An 18,235-nucleotide genomic window follows, 5' to 3' on the forward strand; every position below is an offset into this window, starting at 1 on the left:
ACGTCGTAAATTAGACATCAAAACATTAAACGCCATTGACATTGAAGGGAAATTTTTACGTCATATGCAAACGAGCAAATCAGCTAAACCAGTCACAGCTGGCAACAGGCATTCTGATTGGCCAGTATGAGATGATCCATGATGATGATAAGAGCTGATAATTCGGCTAAATATGACGTAAATTAAACATCGAAACATTAAACGCCATTGACATTGAAGGGAAAACTTACATCATATGTAAACGAGCAAATCAGCTAACCAATCACATGTTGGTGGGAGTGCAGCTTGGCCAATAAGGGAACACTTTATGTAGACTTATGTAGCAATGTCAAATGTCCACTAACATAAATTGATGTACAATGACAAGAGCGCCCCTCATTCCACACGGGTGTGATACGATTTCTCTTTTTTTTAAATAATTATTATGGTATTAATTTTGTGTTGTTTTTCATCAGATCTCGCAGCAGCAAACGAGACAGTAATGGACCAGAGAATTTTGAACAGTTATAGTAGAGACATTAACATACTATGTACACATTTCCATCATGTAAATAAAGGCATCAGCATCATCAGATCTGGTTACGATTTTAACAGTGTGTTTAATTGTCAAATGGGCATGTCCACATAGGTGTTTCTTGTTTTTGTGTGTTTGTGTGAATAATAGCAATGATGTGATTGGCTGAGCTCGGAATTGAGCCGATTTTATTGGCCGAAAAGTGAAGACGCAAATTGTGATTGGCCGGCGTGATGCATGATGATAAAGAGCGCCTCTCACTTCACACGGGTGTGATTTTTTTCTTCTTTTTTGAGCGGTGCTAACGGCTCCAACTTGTGGCTTTGTGTGTTTGTGTGTCTATATGCAATATTATTCCGTCCCCAATTCCCAAATAAATTACTATGACTTCACGTTGGCATCATCATCAGACATCATCATCATAATAAAAGGCACCACTCACTTCACACAAGTGTGATTTTTTTTAACTTTAATTTTGTAATGGGAGGGCTGAAATCTTGCCCAAATATGGAGGCATACGTTATACATACATCATAGATGACTGATGGCATAGACTAGCCACATGCCATCCAAGTGGGAGCCACAGCGTTATTAGACCACGTCTTGTTCTCATTGGTTCTCTTGTGCTCGTAAGCCTGATTATCAGACTGAAGCTGCGTCCTGCGTGAAGCAAGCGACGGGCTGGATCCAGGCTACCGTGGAATAGGAGTGGGGCCAGGGCCTGGTGTCTGATTACAGCCTGGCACTTGAACAGAGGCATAAGGCCCAGGAATGTTCACATGGGCATAAGGTATGTAGAGGGGGGTGTCCTTCCGTGATCCCATCCTGATGGTGGTTATTATTGGTTATCATCTCAGGACAGAGCTTGCGAGCCACGTCCAATGTCCATGTCCAATTCTCCTGGAAGTAAGTGGAGGAGAGGTAAAGCAGGTTGTTTTGCCTCTTATCCTCTAGGTGCTTCACCACTGCAATCCACCTGTCTTTCAGGTCGCTGTTACTCTGTAGGAGCTGGAGGGCCACAGGAAGGTCTTGGAAGAGATACACCATACACCTGATGCACCGTAAAGCCCGTTTTAGGTCTAGGCTGTGCAGCTCGATGATTTCTAAAAGCCCTTTTTTGTCATCATTGATCACATACTCAACCCTGAATGTCTGCAGGGAGTCCTTTATGAGCAGGATCCGTTCCAGCAGTTTCCGGTAATTTGGAGTGGTGCAGTCTGCAACCCGCAAGAGCAGCTCGCTGAGAAGGGTGCGGGAGAACTGTGTGTTCTCCCAGCAGCAGAAGCACAGCAGACTAACTGTCTCAGGGTTTAACTCAGGGTCATTGCAGTCCTCAATGATCTTCTTGACATAGCTGGTATTTGCAAACAGTTCCTCTTCCACCGGCTGCTGAATAGTCATCAACACGACATCGACGTATGGATTAGGAAGAGGGCAGTTCCCGCTGTTGGAGGACTGCATGGATGAAACATCACAGCAGCGCACCAGCAGGGAGACCACAGTGTAGAGATTGTCCAGCTTGGCATCCTGGTTCTTAATGGGAGGATAATGTCCCTTGCCTAAAGCCACCCACATGAACGTGGTGGGAACCTTCAGCTTTAAAAGCTGCTTCTTTTCTTCCGGGCCCAGATTGGCATAAGAAAGAAAGAAACCAAAGTACTGCTGCAGGCGATGGCAGTGCTCTGACACGTCTTCCCTGAGCAGGTTGAGCACAGCTGTCAACAGGTGGTCACTCATGCTTAGCTTATCGCAGGCCTGAGCCAAGGGTCCGGGGGAGGCAGTGAGGGATGGACAGGGGCCATCGTTCGGGAAGGAGTGCGCGATGAAGACGATGAGGTCCGCAAATACTTCCCGGACCTCAGCATTAGGGCATTCCAGCAGGTACTCGGAAAAGCGGTTGCTGTGGTTTAACAGGACGTTGCGTGCAAACCAATCGCGTGCTTTTTTACTGTGTTTCAGCAGGTTGGAGAGGGCTTCATACCATTCACTGGCAGGACCACGCACTACTTTACTGGTGTGAAAGCCTGTGTTGAAGAGGAACCTATCAGCCAGCTGAACACTTGTCATGGCTATCTCCTCTGCTATAAGACAGTCCTCCTGTCCTTGTCCAGGTTTTAAATAGACATTGTTACAGATCAGGAGATTCTTAATGAACTGGAAATATTCCAGGCTATATTGCAATCGGTTCTGCATGAACTTTATGTTCTGCGTGCGCACGCTGCACTCGAGGGAGCTGGGCATCTTCACTTGTTGCAACTTGCTGGAGATGGTCAGCTTCTTAATGTGCTTGATCATCTCGATGTCCAGCGAGTCAATGCGCTCATAGAATAGGATGTAAGCATTCCACAAGGGCTTCATCATGTGGTCGAACATGTCACTGTACTGGTTGTCAAATAAATCGTACTGGCTGCCAAAAATCTCATCCATGTACTGGCCACCAAAGCACTGATTCTTCATCTCCTCATTATCCATATTGCACTCCGTCACGTCACCATCATCAAACTTATACCAGCGGTTGCGTTCACCATCACCACCACTGTTGCGCTGGATGATGTATGAGTAGTAGTGGCCACCACTGGCTTGACCCGAATGCACCAGCACACCCACCAGTCGGTATTTGGTACTACTGGGCGACGTAAGCTCTGATGGCTCATTCTGCTGAATCACATGATTCTCTGGATGTATGTTGTCACCCTCCAACCTGGCCACACCGGCCACTGTGTATGGTGCCATGTCAAGCTCACGTGGGAACTCAAAGTAGTCATTGAACTTGATGGCGCACTCATGCTCCCAGTCGTAGTCGAATCGCTTGAGCTGAATGACTAGCAACGGTGGAAGCTTCTTGATCAGCAGACGCTTCACTGTGTCCACCTTCTTGTTGCACTTCTCACAGTAGTAGGCGTTGGCTCCCTCCAGCAAGTCTCCTTTAACATATTGCTCCATAGAGTCCAGCAGGTTCCGATGGTTTCTGATGTCTACGTTCAGAGTCGTGAATGACTCCTCACACTCGTACCTGTGGGGGCAACCTTGACAGATCTTCTGGTCAGCAAAGGAGCCGCCCAGCACCTTCCTGAGCATAGTGGGGTGGCCAAGGGCTTTCAGAGCCTCGTCCAGACTGTCCACCAGAGAGTTGAAGAACTCCAGGGCATCGTGCTGCTCCCTCAGGTTCATTGGCTCACCCCATAACTTGAACTGATTCCAGAATCCTTTCGGGGTGTAGTACTGCATCCTAGAGGCAGCCAGGTGGCCAAAGATTACCTGCAGTTCGCGCAGCACGCCAATGTTGTACTCCATTCTTTCCCCCGACTTGCCAGAGGGCGTGATCTCGACGGACAGGATGCCATTACGAATGGCAGGGATCATGTACAGCTGCTGGATGACCGAGTTCATGTAGCATGTAGCTCCCGCGTTCTTCAGACCTACGAAGCCCTTGCTGGGCCGCAGCCCCACTGCGGGCAAGTACTCCCAACCAATGCGAATTGGTTCGGCAGCTTTCGTTGGGCAGCTTTTGTAGTACATGTCTGTGAGGGTGTCAACGATCTGCTTGAGGTTAGGGATGCAGCGTACGGCCAGGGACACAAGCAGTTCGAATCCGGCATTGATAGAGGACGGGCTGCTGCACACCGGTATCACCTCCTGCTCAGTAGGGAACTCCCCACTACTCTTCATGCTAGATGCCGGGAAAATGAAGTCATCTATCAGCTTCTTGATAAGGTCAATTCCTCCCTTCTCACAGCCGATGTAATACTTCTTCTCTGGGGTCTGGAAGGCCAGCAGCTCAGTGGTGACACCGATATGGCCCTCCACAATGGTGTCCTTAACACCCGTCTCCCCTGTCCTCTTCACTTCATCCCGGAGTCCTTTCAGCCAGTTGATCTCGTCGTTGAGCCGAACGTCTACGTTAGGCAAGTTGATTTTGTTGTCGAAGGCGTACTTCAGCAGGCGTCGGAGCAAGGTGAAGTGGTCCTCTGCATACTTGGTATGCTCCTTGGTCATGGTGAAGAGGAGATCAATGAAGAACGGGAGAGATTGAGGGTCCATACAACACGTGACCATGAGGTAGAACTGTTCTTGGGCCGTCTGACGCACAGATTTGCTGTGGCAGTACATCAGCAGGTCTATGATGAAGGTCTGCCAGACCTCTTCTTTGATAAGTCTGTCCAGAGCTGTGGGTATGAGGGCGAAACACAAAGTCATCACCTCCAGAGCTTCACGGCACACCTGCTCATCCTCCTCATCTGGATGCTTAGCTGCATTCATCTTATAGATCTGGCAGATTTCTTCATTAGAGCTGAAAACAAGTTTTAATATACCACAACCTGATGCCCACACAATCTTCTGTAGAGCCCACATAGCGCTGTCTGGGAGGTAACTAGGTGCATGGAAGAAGTTCTCGTCAGAGATCTGCTGGGCTAGGCGGATGGATACATTTTGCAGCATGTGTATCAAGGCAGGGCTGGCGATTTTCCGCAGGACCTGCAGGACCTGCACAGCCTGGTTATAAGTGCCCATGTTAATCTGTGGGACAGGGAAGTTGCCGTTGCCCTCACGACTGCGTCGACAGGCCTCCTCCACGGCATATCCACGACCTGAGCCAACGGCGATGAGAAGCAGCTTGGTGATCTTCAGCACGTTGAGGTAGGCCTTGCGCCTGGTCTCCATGTCTGCAGATGGCAGGAAGTTGTTCCTGGTGAGCATGCTCAGCACCAGGGGTAAGCCACCACTCTTCAGGAAATTATACTGCAAGTCACTGGTCTCCTTGCCCATTGTGTAGCTACTGGCTGGCATCAGCAAGCCATACAGAATCTCAATACGGTAGAGCACCTGTGAGGGTGAGGGACCAAAGAAGTAGGAGTCAAGCGTGGAGCTGTTCTTACCCAGGTTGGAATGGTCCATACACACTGAACGCAGTTCCTCCACTGTATTATTATTGGGGGGCATAAGCTTCATCAGTACGCGAGCTCCGTCTCTGAGCGGAGTCATGTTGAGTTTACAGCCCAAGTCAGCCAACTGCCACAAGAAATAGATGTAGTGCCGGTGCCGGGACATGATCACACCGGGAAGGCGGTTCTCAGCCTCAGGGTTGGGTCCATCACTGTAGTGTAGTGGACTGGAAGGCATGTTGGCACTGCTCTCCGGGGTCACCTTGACTGTGATCGTTTTATCCTCCACAACTTGTTTTAACTCTCCAATCAGCTTCCTGTCATCCTCTGGACTGACCACCTCCCCTTGAATGGAGAGCTCTATCTCAGAGTTGGCTTTGATCCGCGCGATCTGCGTGATGCGGCGGCGCAACGAGCCCACGGTGTCGTTGGTGTGAGAAGCGAGCTCGTGACGTGCGCTCAGGAAATTAATGAACAGCCCGATGGGTTTCCCCCGGAAAGCCATGGACAAGGGCAGTATAGCCCTCTCCTCGTGGTAGTTGCTGTCACACTTCTCAATGTACTCCTTCAGCACGGTGAGAATTCGGACCATGCGGATGGCCTGATGGCATATGCAGCTGATTCTGTCCTTGTCCCCATCCAGGGTGATACAGTCGTAGGATTCATTCAGACGATCAAAACATGACTGGATGAAATCCTTGTGGATTTTAACCTGATTGACTTGTAGTTTTGGTCCAAGGTTGGTGTAGATCTCTTTCATCAAATCTATGGCTTGGCTGGCTATTTCATCACATCCTTGAATTACCACCTTCCAGAGGTAGTCGAAACCTATTAACTCCAGGTCATTCATCATGTATTTGGACACCAGCTTGCCCTCCCTGCAGTTGACAGCTTTGAAGAACATTTCAAAGCACTTCATTCCATTCTCTGTCAGCAAAGACGGGTCTAACTGCAGAATGTTGTTCTCAAAGAAGTCCTTGTTGATGACTGGATCAAGGTCCAGCTTATCACCCATCAGCTCAGAGAACCATTTAAAGCAGGTCTCACGGTCACAGAGATACACTGCATTCTCAGCCAGACACTTCCAAACCTTTTTGGCCTGTTGGGCACATAGACACAGCTGGCCATCCTTCAGTAGAAACCTCAGGAAGTTTAGGCGTTCCTGTACTTCCTGCACGTGGCTGTAGCGGCTCCCAGCCCGCACAGTCTGAGGGTCAAACCCCACCTGTATCCCTTTGGAGAACTGCCTCATGGTTTCCATGTAGTCAGAGAGGTTTGTAGCCACCAAGGTTACCAGAGAGTGGTTATGCTGAATTTGGTTAATCAGGTCATGACGGTAGAAGAGACTTCTTCTTTGGGCAAAGTTCAGTGGCGTTTTTCCAAACAGGCTGCAGAGCTGTCTGATCTGCTTGAGAGCAGGGATCGCCCACTTGGCATTTGTACGCAACTCCTGTATGAAACAATCTATCCAGTGGATCTTTTGAATGTCTCTGTCCTGTGAGAAGCTGCTCTCCAGAATCTTGATGTGTGCACTAAGAGCCTGGTCCATGATGTCTACAGACACATGGTCACTTTGTGCCAGGTCCCAGAGCAGGTTGAGGACCTTGTGGGCCATCGTGCCAACCTTATCGTCCTCAGCTAGAAGCCGTATTAGCTCCAGTAGTTTTTCACGCTGTTTTTTACTGGCGTTGGTCCAGCTTGCCTTGAAGCAGTCAAAGAGGTGGTCAAGTTGCTGAGGAGCAAAGTCCCAAGCCACCTTTGCCAAGAGGTTATGGACATTCTTCACAATTGCCTCATGTTTGCCATCCTGTGCAGCCCAGATGTTGTTAAGGTCCTGCATTTCAAGAGCTTTCTCTTTGATGACAAAGCGAAGAATGTTCTCCAGTTTCTCAACATACTGTGGCTGGTGCAGGCTGTCCCTCAGCACGATGGACAATATGTGCTTCTGTTGGATCCATTCCACCATGCGTTGTCTTGGGTTATGGTGAAGAGGGTTGGTTATACTAGCAATCTCCTTGTTTACTTCATTTAGTGCATTCATTTTGCTGTTAAAAGAGGACATTTTCAATAACCTGAGAATAATTTGTAACCTGCAATTCTTCACCTCCTGTGCCCCCTGGACTTGTGAAGCAATTCTTTCCAGAGACTCGAGTATTATGGACAGTGTGTTGTTTTTGCCTTCATTCCTGGACTCTTTCTTCAGTTGCTCATCTGTGAGGTTCTCCAGAAACTGGGGGACCATCTTAATGACCGGGAGGAAGTACGTCTGTACCGTGTGCAACGTGAGGAACAGGTAACACTGGCCAAAAGGCTTGATGAGTGCGGCAATGATCTGGACGCTCAGTGCTTGTCCACTCATGAAGCGATCATGCAGCATTTGAAACCCTTTAGACTGGCCAAACTTGTTTATTATGTCGACCAAGCAGCCATATCCTAGATTGTAACCGTGTTCTTGCATGGAGGGGCGGCGGGCGAAGAGCTCATCGGCAGGCAGCTGCAGGCCCCCGGTGAGGATGTGCCGATGTTCGCGAAATCTGTTATTGACGTGGAAATTGCAGTAGGGGTTGGTGGCCATGGCTAAAAGCTCCAGCAGAGGTAGACAGTCATGAGAGAGCTGGGCCACACATAGCTCCACCAGCCGGTAAATGTTGCTGATACAGTCGATGCCACTGCCTTTGGCCCTAGAACCCTCCTCTGTCAGCATCTTAGTGAAGGAGACGGTCAGACCGTCGCGGAAAAACCTCTGGCACGCCTCGCTTTTGACGTCCAGCTGTTTATTGGTAAGATCTATAGCGGCTTCCAGGAGGACTTCCAGCTCTCCGTTTCTTTTAATTATATTCCTCCAGCCGGGACTGTTGATCGTGTCGTCGAGCGTGGCCAGGGCATTATGGGGGAAGTGTGGACCATGAGCATGAGGCACATCCAACCAGGCCCCATCCTCATCTGGGCTGCCTGGAGACTTGATGGACAAGTTGGGAACTGAGGTCTGGTGGTTCTGTGGCAGTAGTAGAGGCTGCGTCTGGACATTGGGCTGGCCCTGGCAGTCGTCGGACCCCACCGGAGTCATGTTCGCCACAGGGCCGATCTTATCAATAATACTGGCCATGAGAGAAATCACTGCTGCCTCAACCACGGAGCATGGGAAAGAGTGTCCGGACAGGAGAGCGAGGAACAAGAGGGCGAGGAACAAAATCAATTGGGGATCTAGGCCTTCAATGAATTTGAAAGGACTTCCCCGCTCTCTTAAAGGCCTACGGTCCAGCCTTGAGCAATTGTGGTTGTCGTAAGCAAGACAAAATTATTCCCTTCGGGTGTCGTTCCTGTGTCGCCTGTACACTATACCATGGAAGGTCCCGAAAACCGTATCCTGTGAGATCTCCGGGTTGAGAGTGAGTCACAATCGCAAACTGCGTGACCTGTCACAGTATATATATCTACATCATGATGTATGAGCATATGTCACTAGAGCTTTTGGGCGATGTCATGAATTTGCCACTTGATCGTGGGGGAATTTAGGGTTGAATTTGGATGTTTCCACTCCTGCCTAGCATCTAGATTGAATGATGTTTGGGCACCGCTGACATCAATAGAGATGCTAGAGGTCTTGTATCATTCTGACTTCCTCTTATTACGGTAATAGGAGACTATTGAAATATGGACATCAAAGGGGCAACAGGGGCTCTGATCGGGTGAAACCTTATACAGGTTTGGGGACATATAGGCTACATCATAGATGTATGTAGATTGTGTTGTAGATGGCTGACTTCATAGATGATTCACTGGCTGGCCACATGAAATCCGAGATCCACATAGATTCAAGTCCAAGATCTGCATTGAAGGCATTTTTGAGGCCCCCTCCTATATGCCCAGCTCTGTGTTTGTGTAAATCATAGCAATGATTTGATTGGCTGATCACCCCATAGCGATGATTTGATTGCCTGAGCAAAGTACGTACGTTGAAGATAAAAATCACACCCGTGTGAAGTGAGGGGCGCTAATATATTAAAGTCTACTCATGTTGATTAGGTGATGTAATGGTGATGTAAAACAAATGGTGTCAAAACAAACATTAAATTATCTTTATTGCGAACGCAGTGATTGCGAACGCAGTGAGCACTTACTATGAGACCTAGCAGATCATGTCTGTCTGTGTGTCTGTGTGTCTGTCTGTCTGTCTGTCTGTCTGTCTGTCCCGCTTTTGTGCCCATATATGGAGCTGAGTGAGTGTCCGGCTGTTACGTCACCATGACTCAGCCATAACCATATAAGGAGTCCCCAAAGCAGCTATACGTCCAAAACCCAAATATGTACGAGCTGCGTTCGCTTCCCGCGTTTGCGCGTCTTACTCGTTGTTAATGACATTTAATGTCATTAACGGGACAAGATGACGTAAATTTTCCCTTCATTGACAATGGCGTTTAAACTGAGTGGTTTACTGAGTGGTGCCCCTCGTGTCTTTGTGGGCCTTATAAGTCATTAATTAAAACAAAACGAATGCAACTGTTAACACAGTTGACCATCCTTGAACTAATTCAAATAGCAACCTGTAAACCTCTATAGTTTGGAATTAGTAGAGGCACCAGGAGGGGTCCATGGTCCATGCGCACCCCTCTTATTACTTTTTCTTTTTAGTTTGAATTTTTGGCATCCATAGGACCTCTAATATAGGCTAACAGATTTTGATGTTTGTTATTTTGTTTTTTCAATGTTTCATTACACCTGTGAGAACTGCGGAATTGCTGTCTGGAACACTGGAGAGACTGTCTTTCAGAGACTGTGGCACACGCACGCTCAAATGTATGTGTAGACCAATCTAGTTCATCAGTAGACCACTGTCTACTATATCTATAGACAACTATCATCTGTAGACCACACTGCCTCTGCCTCTACTGAGCCTTCGCAGTGATTGCCTCCCACTGGGGCAAGCTGTTCCAGAGCCTTAATTGGCCCCCCAGGCTGTGAAACAACTTGCCCCTATAGCCATCACATCAGAGCTGCCCAGTCAATGGATATTTGTCATTCTGTATTAAAGACTAATTAATTACTTCTGCCTGGTCTTCTGTAGAGGTCCCTCCCATGGATGCCAAAAATCACACCTGTGTGATGGCTGTGGGAAGTGAGGGGCGCTAATATATTAAAGTCTATGTCGATTAAGGTGATGTAATGGTGATGTAAAACAAACGGTGCCAACACAAACATTAAATTCTCTTTATTGTTAATGGCATTTAATGTTTGTGTTAGGGACAAGATGACGTAAATGTTCCCTTCATTGTCCATGGCGTTTTTAAAACAAACATTGAACTAAAAACAAACATTAACCCATTCTGACCGGGCACCCATTTTGGTGTTGGCATCATGTTATGCTTTAGCTATTGAAAAATAGCAGATCTACAAGCTCATAGCGCGCCACCGAGTGGCGCGATACGAGCTTGTAGGTCTGCTATTTTTGAAAAATTCGAAGAACGACTGACATTTTTAGAATCTGATCTCAGGTCAGAATGGGTTCATCAGACCAGTGTGTGTCCAGTGGAAACCTCGTATGAATCTGATCTCAGGTCAGAATGGGTTAAACCTGTATAGCGCCCCTCAAAAAACTAGGGTGGGTCCAGAACTTCTAGACCCACAGGAACGCGTCCAGAATTCTAAATGTACTTGAGTAAAAGAATAAAAAGTATTGGCATCAAAATGTACTTAAAGTACCAAAAGTAGAAAGTACTAAAATAGCAGATCTACAACATCACAATGCGTCACAGTGTGACACATTGTGATCTTGTAGATCTGCTATTGGCCGAAATGAAGTGTTTGTTCTGTAATAATAATTCAAATCTACAAAGTAATTAGTAACTACATTTTTCAAATACATGTATAGTGAAGTAAAAGTACCATATTTGGATCTGAGATGTAGTGGAGTAGAACTTAGAAGTACAAGTATTGGAAATTTGAATTACTCTGCACCACTGCCCAGTGCCCATAGGTGTCAGTGTATTCAACGGTATTTGATATGTTCTGTTTAATAGCACTTTCACTGGTGGTGCAAGACGAAACGGTAACATCCATAACACTGTGTGTGTGTGTGTGTGTGTGTGTGTGTGTGTGTGTGTGTGTGTGTGTGTGTGTGTGTGTGTGTGCGTGTGTGCGTGTGTGCGTGTGTGTGCGTGTGCGCGCGTGTGTGTGTGTGTCAAGCTGTGCTTAATGGTACACCTCAGCTATGGTTGTCTATAAGGGAAGTAAGACAGAGTGCAGCTGTTAAACCCTTGTTTAGTAAGATTAGTTGTCTCTCGATCTGCATGCCTGTGACCTTTTGTCTGTGGAGACTGTGGCCCTCTGTAGGTATTTGGCATTAAAACAGAAACAGACTTTTGTGGAAGCGAGGGAGAGAGAGAGAGAGAGAGAGAGAGAGAGAGATACTGAGACTGTGTGTGACTTGTTTTATGTTTAGCTGTGTGCCTGTGTCTATATATAACCCAGGGCTCCAGTCGCACGTACTGTATATGGATCATCAATATTGCATGAGCCCCACCAGCTTATAAGAAAGCAGTCATGTCCTTGAAGTATAGAACACTGACGGTGTGGCCTGTTATAGAGCCAGCAGGCAGATTTTGCTAAACATATTTTTTCTATTACCCTTCAATGGTACCCCACAGATTTTGTACAAACATCACGCCAATTGGTACACATGATCGTTTTGGTCTTATGATCAAGACTCTTAATCTGTCCAATGTTTATATTCCATCTTGATTGGCTAAGATTGGCTTCCAAAGTTTGCAGGAGTGGCCCGTTTTGAACAAAATACCTCAAATTATGATTGCCATGAAACATTACTGGCCCGGTAATCTTTTGAGTTCCTCACAGCCATATAGCTTCTTGAGTGGTGCAGGCAGCCACTCCAAGAAACAGCAATGTTCTGCCTGTGTCCCTGTATGTGTACTATGTATGTTTAGGGTACCAACAGGGGGTGCTGTTGCGCCACTCACTTCAGACAGGACTGATTTTACTTATCTTATATAAGAAATACATATAGTATATATATATATATATACGTGTACACACACACACATCTCTTGAAAATCTAGAGCGTTTGAATCATAGATTGTTCGAATGCTAAAGGCCTGCAGGCCAATGTATAGTTTGATATGTAAAGATTAGTCTATATAGGTATAGGCCTACTCGTAACTTTCCTTACAAAATGTCAAAGACATCTCCATGTTACCTGCAGTATCACATGCTATTTACAAGGTTCCGCTACCACCTGAAATTGCCCTGTGGCAAGTAATCTATCATTCAAACTTCAAACAAATCCATTATAATATGCTAATGTTAAATTAATTGCATTGCCGTGTAGGCAAAAATAAATGGGGGTTAGGATAATGTGTATAGTCTATGAATAAATATGTACAGCCTATCAAATATTTACCACTTATCAATACATTATACTGTGTATACTGTATATATGTACAGTTATTATATTTACAATCTATCAATAATTATATGTACAGTCTATCAACACACAGTATAAATGCATCAATGGATATATATGCCTGTGTGCATACGAACATATACAAGCATGGGTGGACATACAGTACAAGCACACACAGATTGAAAGGGGATTCAAAGGGGAATTGTGGGAAGGCATCATCGTGGGAAATGTTCACAATGGAGAGCAGTGTCACATTCTACACCTTCACTAGAGTTATAGATCATAGTGCACGCACGCATGCACACACACACACACACACACACACACACACACACACACACACACATGTGTCACACACACACACACACATGCACACACACACATGCATGCATATGAAGATGCACTTAAAATCAAAAACATATGTTCATGCTGGCAGTCAATATTGCTAGAACATGTAATAAATTAATTTGCTTTCAATGAATGCCTACACTACACTGACTGTGTGAAGTACTTGTGTCATTCTCATTGTGTAAGTATCACACAGAGACACACACATGCACACGCACGCACAAACTCATCAAAATCTCAGGCAGAGTGCTAAAGTCACTTGATGACCGTCCATTACAAGTTCCAAGTGTTGCGTACACATATATACAGCGCGTTGTGAGCTTGCAGATCGTCGGTGCCCCACTCACCATATAGTGTGACATGCTGACAGACAATGAAAGAAACATATACTTCCACTCACAATTTAGGTGGCTTTTAAAAGTACTTATTCCTTACTTATGTACTCCTTCATAAGTGCTTCATTAAAAAAATATGATTGGCCTCTAGTCTAGATTAGAACAAAAGCCAAATTAATCAAATAGCCTATGCCCTATGATGTAAAATCTTAAGTAAAAACAAACTTAATCATTAAGTATGTATCATTCAGTTGTGAAAACAGACACTGAAATGTCTGAAATGAATATAGGCTATTTCTTGAATACTTTATTAACAGGTGTCGGGGCCAGGTGTCCATTGTGGTCCTCTGTAAAATATCGGAATCGGTCAGAATTGGCCGATATGACCCTGCAAATAATGGAAGATCGGATATCGGTCATAATTTCAAAATCGTGCACCCCTAGGAGCAAGTATAGACCTCTGGGGGGACCCTAGGGTCAACTGAATTCTCGAATTATGTGGCTCGTGTGGTTAAGAAATCTGTCTGTGAGGAGGTGAGTGGAAAGGGGAAGAGGGGGGGGGGGGGGGGTGCTGGTATAGAGGCGGACGGGGAGGCCCTGAGTTGAGGCAGTGTGAACTGGATTCAGCCAGACTTGAGAAAAAAAAAAACAGCATTGAAAACCACCAGCCCCACAACCATGTGGGGGAGGACATAAATGAGGAAACTGCATTGCATTGCATTTTACGTGCACAGGCTCTCAATCCCCACCCCGCCCACTCGCCCAGCCGCATGCAGTTTTCTCATATATCTATGATCTATGACGTAGGCCTACAGTATATAGGCTACATTTCAACCACAGACAGATTTCAACCTACAGTATACTGTATACTCCTCCTGTGATACAGTACATGAGACATTCCTCGTCTCAAAACGGATTCTGGTCCTCTCAGCAGATACATATATGTTGGCCCTATCATATAAAGTGGTGGGCAGCAACAAAGTACATCTACTTTGTGTTAAGTATCTGTACTTGAGTATTTTGTATTTTTATGATCATTATCATTTCACTCCACTACTCCATTTGATTTGAAAGACACATATTGTAACTCCACTACAGTTCTATATAGGAATGGATCCCCTGGACACAAACGATTTTTCTTTTCTTTAAGAGAAATTAATGTTTAATAAAGAATCTAAATAATCCTATACAGTCCATCACCAGGTTTACTTTTATTCATCAAATGACAATGATACATCCAGCACCACCTCTCGGTGCATCCCAGTTTATGGTTAAAAAGTAAAAAAAATCTAAAGTTCTGAAAATACACATAGACGCATCTACCCACGGAGGAGAGAACATATGAACCATGATTGGGGAGTGACATTTGGTAAAGTATGTGTGCGTCTTGAATTCTGGGCTTTATAGTACACCAGTGCACGCAAAACCTTCAGCTACTGAAAAGCAAACCAAAAAAAGAGCTTTTCCTGTAGCTTTTATCGCATTCATACGAAACTCATACAGAAACTGTGGTACACTGTGTTTGTATGATGCGCGCACACACACAGTCACACACACAAACAACACCGATGCACAATGAACATACTTCTGAATACAGTACAGTTTGCCCACTGCTTGGACCTTCAAACAAACAAAAACAAATAAAAACATTAACAATGTTTTCCTGCCATTATGGCCAGCCTCTGCCTGGGGTAATCATGGCCACCTCATTCTCATCTCACTGTGTGAAACATGAGGCCTTAAAAAGAAATACATACAATAAGGGAGAGAGAAAGAAATTGTAGAGCAACACAGAGCAGGCATGTAGAGATGTGCTGTGTGTGTGTGTGTGTGTGTGTGTGTGTGTGTGTGTGTGTGTGTGTGTGTGTGTGTGTGTGTGTGTGTGTGTGTGTGTGTGGACATGGTGGAGGTTAGAGTGCTGCCATTTCCCCTTTTAGGGAGAGTCTTTGTAATAGGCCAGCCTGCCAATATCACATGTGGATCAAGAGAGGTCCCGGCCTATCACAATATATATATATTATTTGACAGTACTGTCCCATCAGAGCAGCATGGCGACTGGTTTCTCTAGGACCTTGCGGAACTCTGCGAGCCACTGGGCGCCGACTGCCCCGTCAACCACCCGGTGGTCACAGCTCAGAGTGACGGACATGACGCTAGCGACGTCAAACCCTCTCCCGTTGTCGGCGGGAACCAGTCGCTTCTCTGAACCTCCGACAGCGAGGACGCAAGCCTGGGGGGGGTTGATGATCGCCGAGAAGTTCCTGATGCCGAACATCCCCAGGTTTGAAATCGTGAACGTGCCGCCCTGGAACTCGTGCGGCCGCAGTGACCCCTCTCTGGCCTTGGCTGCGAGCGAGGCCACGTCGGAGCAGATGGCGGCCAGTCCTTTGGCGTGAGCGTTGAACACTATGGGCGTAATCAGACCATTGGCCGTGCTCACCGCTACGCTCACGTCCACCACGTGGTTCTGGCGTATGACCGTGTCCAGCCAGGATGAGTTGGCCTCGGGGACCTTGAGGCAGGACAGTGCACTGGCTTTGATGATGAAGTCATTCACGCTCAGCTTGATGTTCTGGGCCTTGACCTCGTTGTTCAGTTCCCTCCTGAGTTCCATGACTCGGTCCATGTTGACGTCTACGGACAGGTAGTATAGTGGGACGGTCTGTTTCGACTGCGTCAATCTCTGAGCGATAACCCTGCGGACGTTGCTGATGGGGACGTCCGTGAAGGTGCCAGCTCCCACGGGGGCAGCCTTGGGTGGGACAAAACTCTCAATGTCTTTCCTGGTCACTCGCCCGTCGGGGCCAGTGGCGCTAACCTGAGCCAGGTCGATGCCTCTCTCGGCAGCCAGTTTCTTGGCAAGGGGGCTGGCAAACACACGCCCTTTCTTAGGAGCTGCTGGGGCTCCTGCAGCCGGAGCAGGGGTCGGCGGCGTTGCTACAGGCGGAGCTGGTGCAGCAGCCGGTGCCGGGGCCGGTGTGGGGCTGACGTCGGCCACTCCTCCGGTCTCCACGTAGTCTTTAAATGCCGCGATGTCGCTCTCCCTCTCTACGATAATGCACAGCGGGGTCCCCAGGGGAACGTCTCGGGTACCCTCCTCTATCATGATCTTTGCCAAGTATCCTTCCTCCTGCACCTCGAGGCCAACGGTTGCCTTGTCCGTCTCGATCTCAGCCAGCAGATCTCCCTCGCTCAACTTCTCCCCGACCTTCTTCTCCCAGCGGTGCACTGTGCCCGTCGTCATGGTGGGAGACAGGGCGGGCAGGTTGATCTTCAGGTGCGAGGGGTAGGAGCTGCCCGGGGCCGCGGCGGCAGGAGCAGCACTGGCCGCGGGAGGAGGAGGTGGAGGAGCGGCGGAGGCCGCCGACGAAGGCTCAGCGCCGGCGGCTTTCAGTGAGTCCAACGTGACATCCTTGAAGGCCGCCACGAGGTCAGGACTGTCGACGGTAATGCAGATCACTGATCCTATGGCGACGTCCCTGGTGCCCTCTGGAACCAAGATCTTGGCCAGATAACACTCCTCCATCGTCTCGAAGCCTACCGTGGCCTTGTCCGTCTCCACCTCCGCTATCAGTTCTCCCTCGCCGATTCTCTCGCCCTCCTTCTTCTCCCAGCGAGCGATGGTTCCCGTCTGCATGGTGGGAGATAGAGCAGGAAGCGTCACCCTCTGGTGAGGCGGGAGGCCGTAGAAGCGCTGGCCGAGGCCGCCGCGACTGGCGGGGTGATCGCCGCACCCCAGCAGAGGCACTCTGTAGGGGCTGAGGACATTGCACACAACAACGCCCCTGGATGTGGAACCACCGTGGAACCTCGGAGGAGGACCGGAGTAGGAGCGGACAAGCCCATAGCGCCCCGTAGAGGCGGAGAGGACACGGGAGCACGAGGGGCCGCCGCGGGTCGGTCTGAGCCGCAGGATTAAACGGAGCATCTCGTGGCGGTTGGCGGCGGGCTCTTTTAGACGAATCTCTTAAATGATGTAGGAGTTTAGACCGGCGTTAAAGCTTGAGGCGGCACTGTGTCTCCCCCCAGAACCTCTCTGTGTTCCTCACAAGCCCGACACAAACGTATTTAAGAACATTATGAATGAACCACTTAAGCCCTATTTATAAAACTAGAGGTTCAGGCCGATGCGTAGCCCTCACGTAGCCCTATACTGACTGATATACCCATATATGGGGATCTCTGTATCCGTCAGTCCTTGTCACATACGGAAGTCTCGCCATCAGTATATTCCCATATATGGACATGCTGATATGCTCATACATGGAGATCTCTGCGTCTGCCCTTGTCTATTTCAAGCTTGGAGATATCTGGGCCTGGTGTTATCACATTATGTGCACGTCCTTTTCTGCCCATATATGGAGCTGACAATGACGACACATTGACATTAGACAACCACCCGATGTACTATGAATCTCCCCCATATTTGGGCGTACAGTAGCTGCATGGGGAACTCTTTATATGGTTATGGCTAAGTCATGGTGATATGAGTGTGACGTCAGAGGTCGGCCAACCAGCCCGGTTAACTCCATTTTAATATAGGATAGCAGAGCTGCTACTGTATTTTTTTATTTATTACATTTTTCAGCAATGCATTGACATTAATAAAAAAAATGTATGTTATGTTGTAATTTGTACTCAAGTATTTTTAAAAGCATGTATTCTTTTCAGAATTTATAGCATCTATACTTTGACTCAAGTAGTAAATGGTGCATTTATATATATAGAGCCTTTATCC

At 47.4% G+C, this 18,235-nt stretch overlaps 2 protein-coding genes across 2 annotated transcripts; both read right to left on the minus strand.

The window, feature by feature from the left end:
- Nucleotides 1-1,246: 1,246 nt before the first annotated feature.
- Nucleotides 1,247-8,464, minus strand: LOC308335294 (ubiquitin carboxyl-terminal hydrolase 9X-like; the record flags this gene model as incomplete). Its single annotated transcript, XM_080792311.1, has 1 exon — nt 1,247-8,464. The coding sequence occupies one exon, from the start codon at nt 8,462-8,464 to the stop codon at nt 1,247-1,249; it is 7,218 nt and encodes a 2,405-aa protein (XP_080648437.1).
- Nucleotides 8,465-15,514: 7,050 nt separating this feature from the next.
- On the minus strand, nt 15,515-18,015 carry LOC308335071 (dihydrolipoyllysine-residue acetyltransferase component of pyruvate dehydrogenase complex, mitochondrial-like). Its single transcript, XM_080792031.1, has 2 exons — nt 17,878-18,015; nt 15,515-17,781 (listed from the first exon to the last, which is right to left on the minus strand). Exon 2 carries the CDS (start codon nt 17,423-17,425, stop codon nt 15,536-15,538), a length of 1,890 nt encoding a protein of 629 aa, XP_080648157.1. The 5' UTR covers nt 17,426-17,781; nt 17,878-18,015; the 3' UTR covers nt 15,515-15,535.
- Between the last annotated feature and the right edge of the window lie 220 nt (nt 18,016-18,235).

This window comes from Protomyctophum bolini (assembly GCF_963924005.1).
Source record: "Protomyctophum bolini genome assembly, chromosome: 20".
Taxonomy (NCBI): domain Eukaryota; kingdom Metazoa; phylum Chordata; class Actinopteri; order Myctophiformes; family Myctophidae; genus Protomyctophum; species Protomyctophum bolini.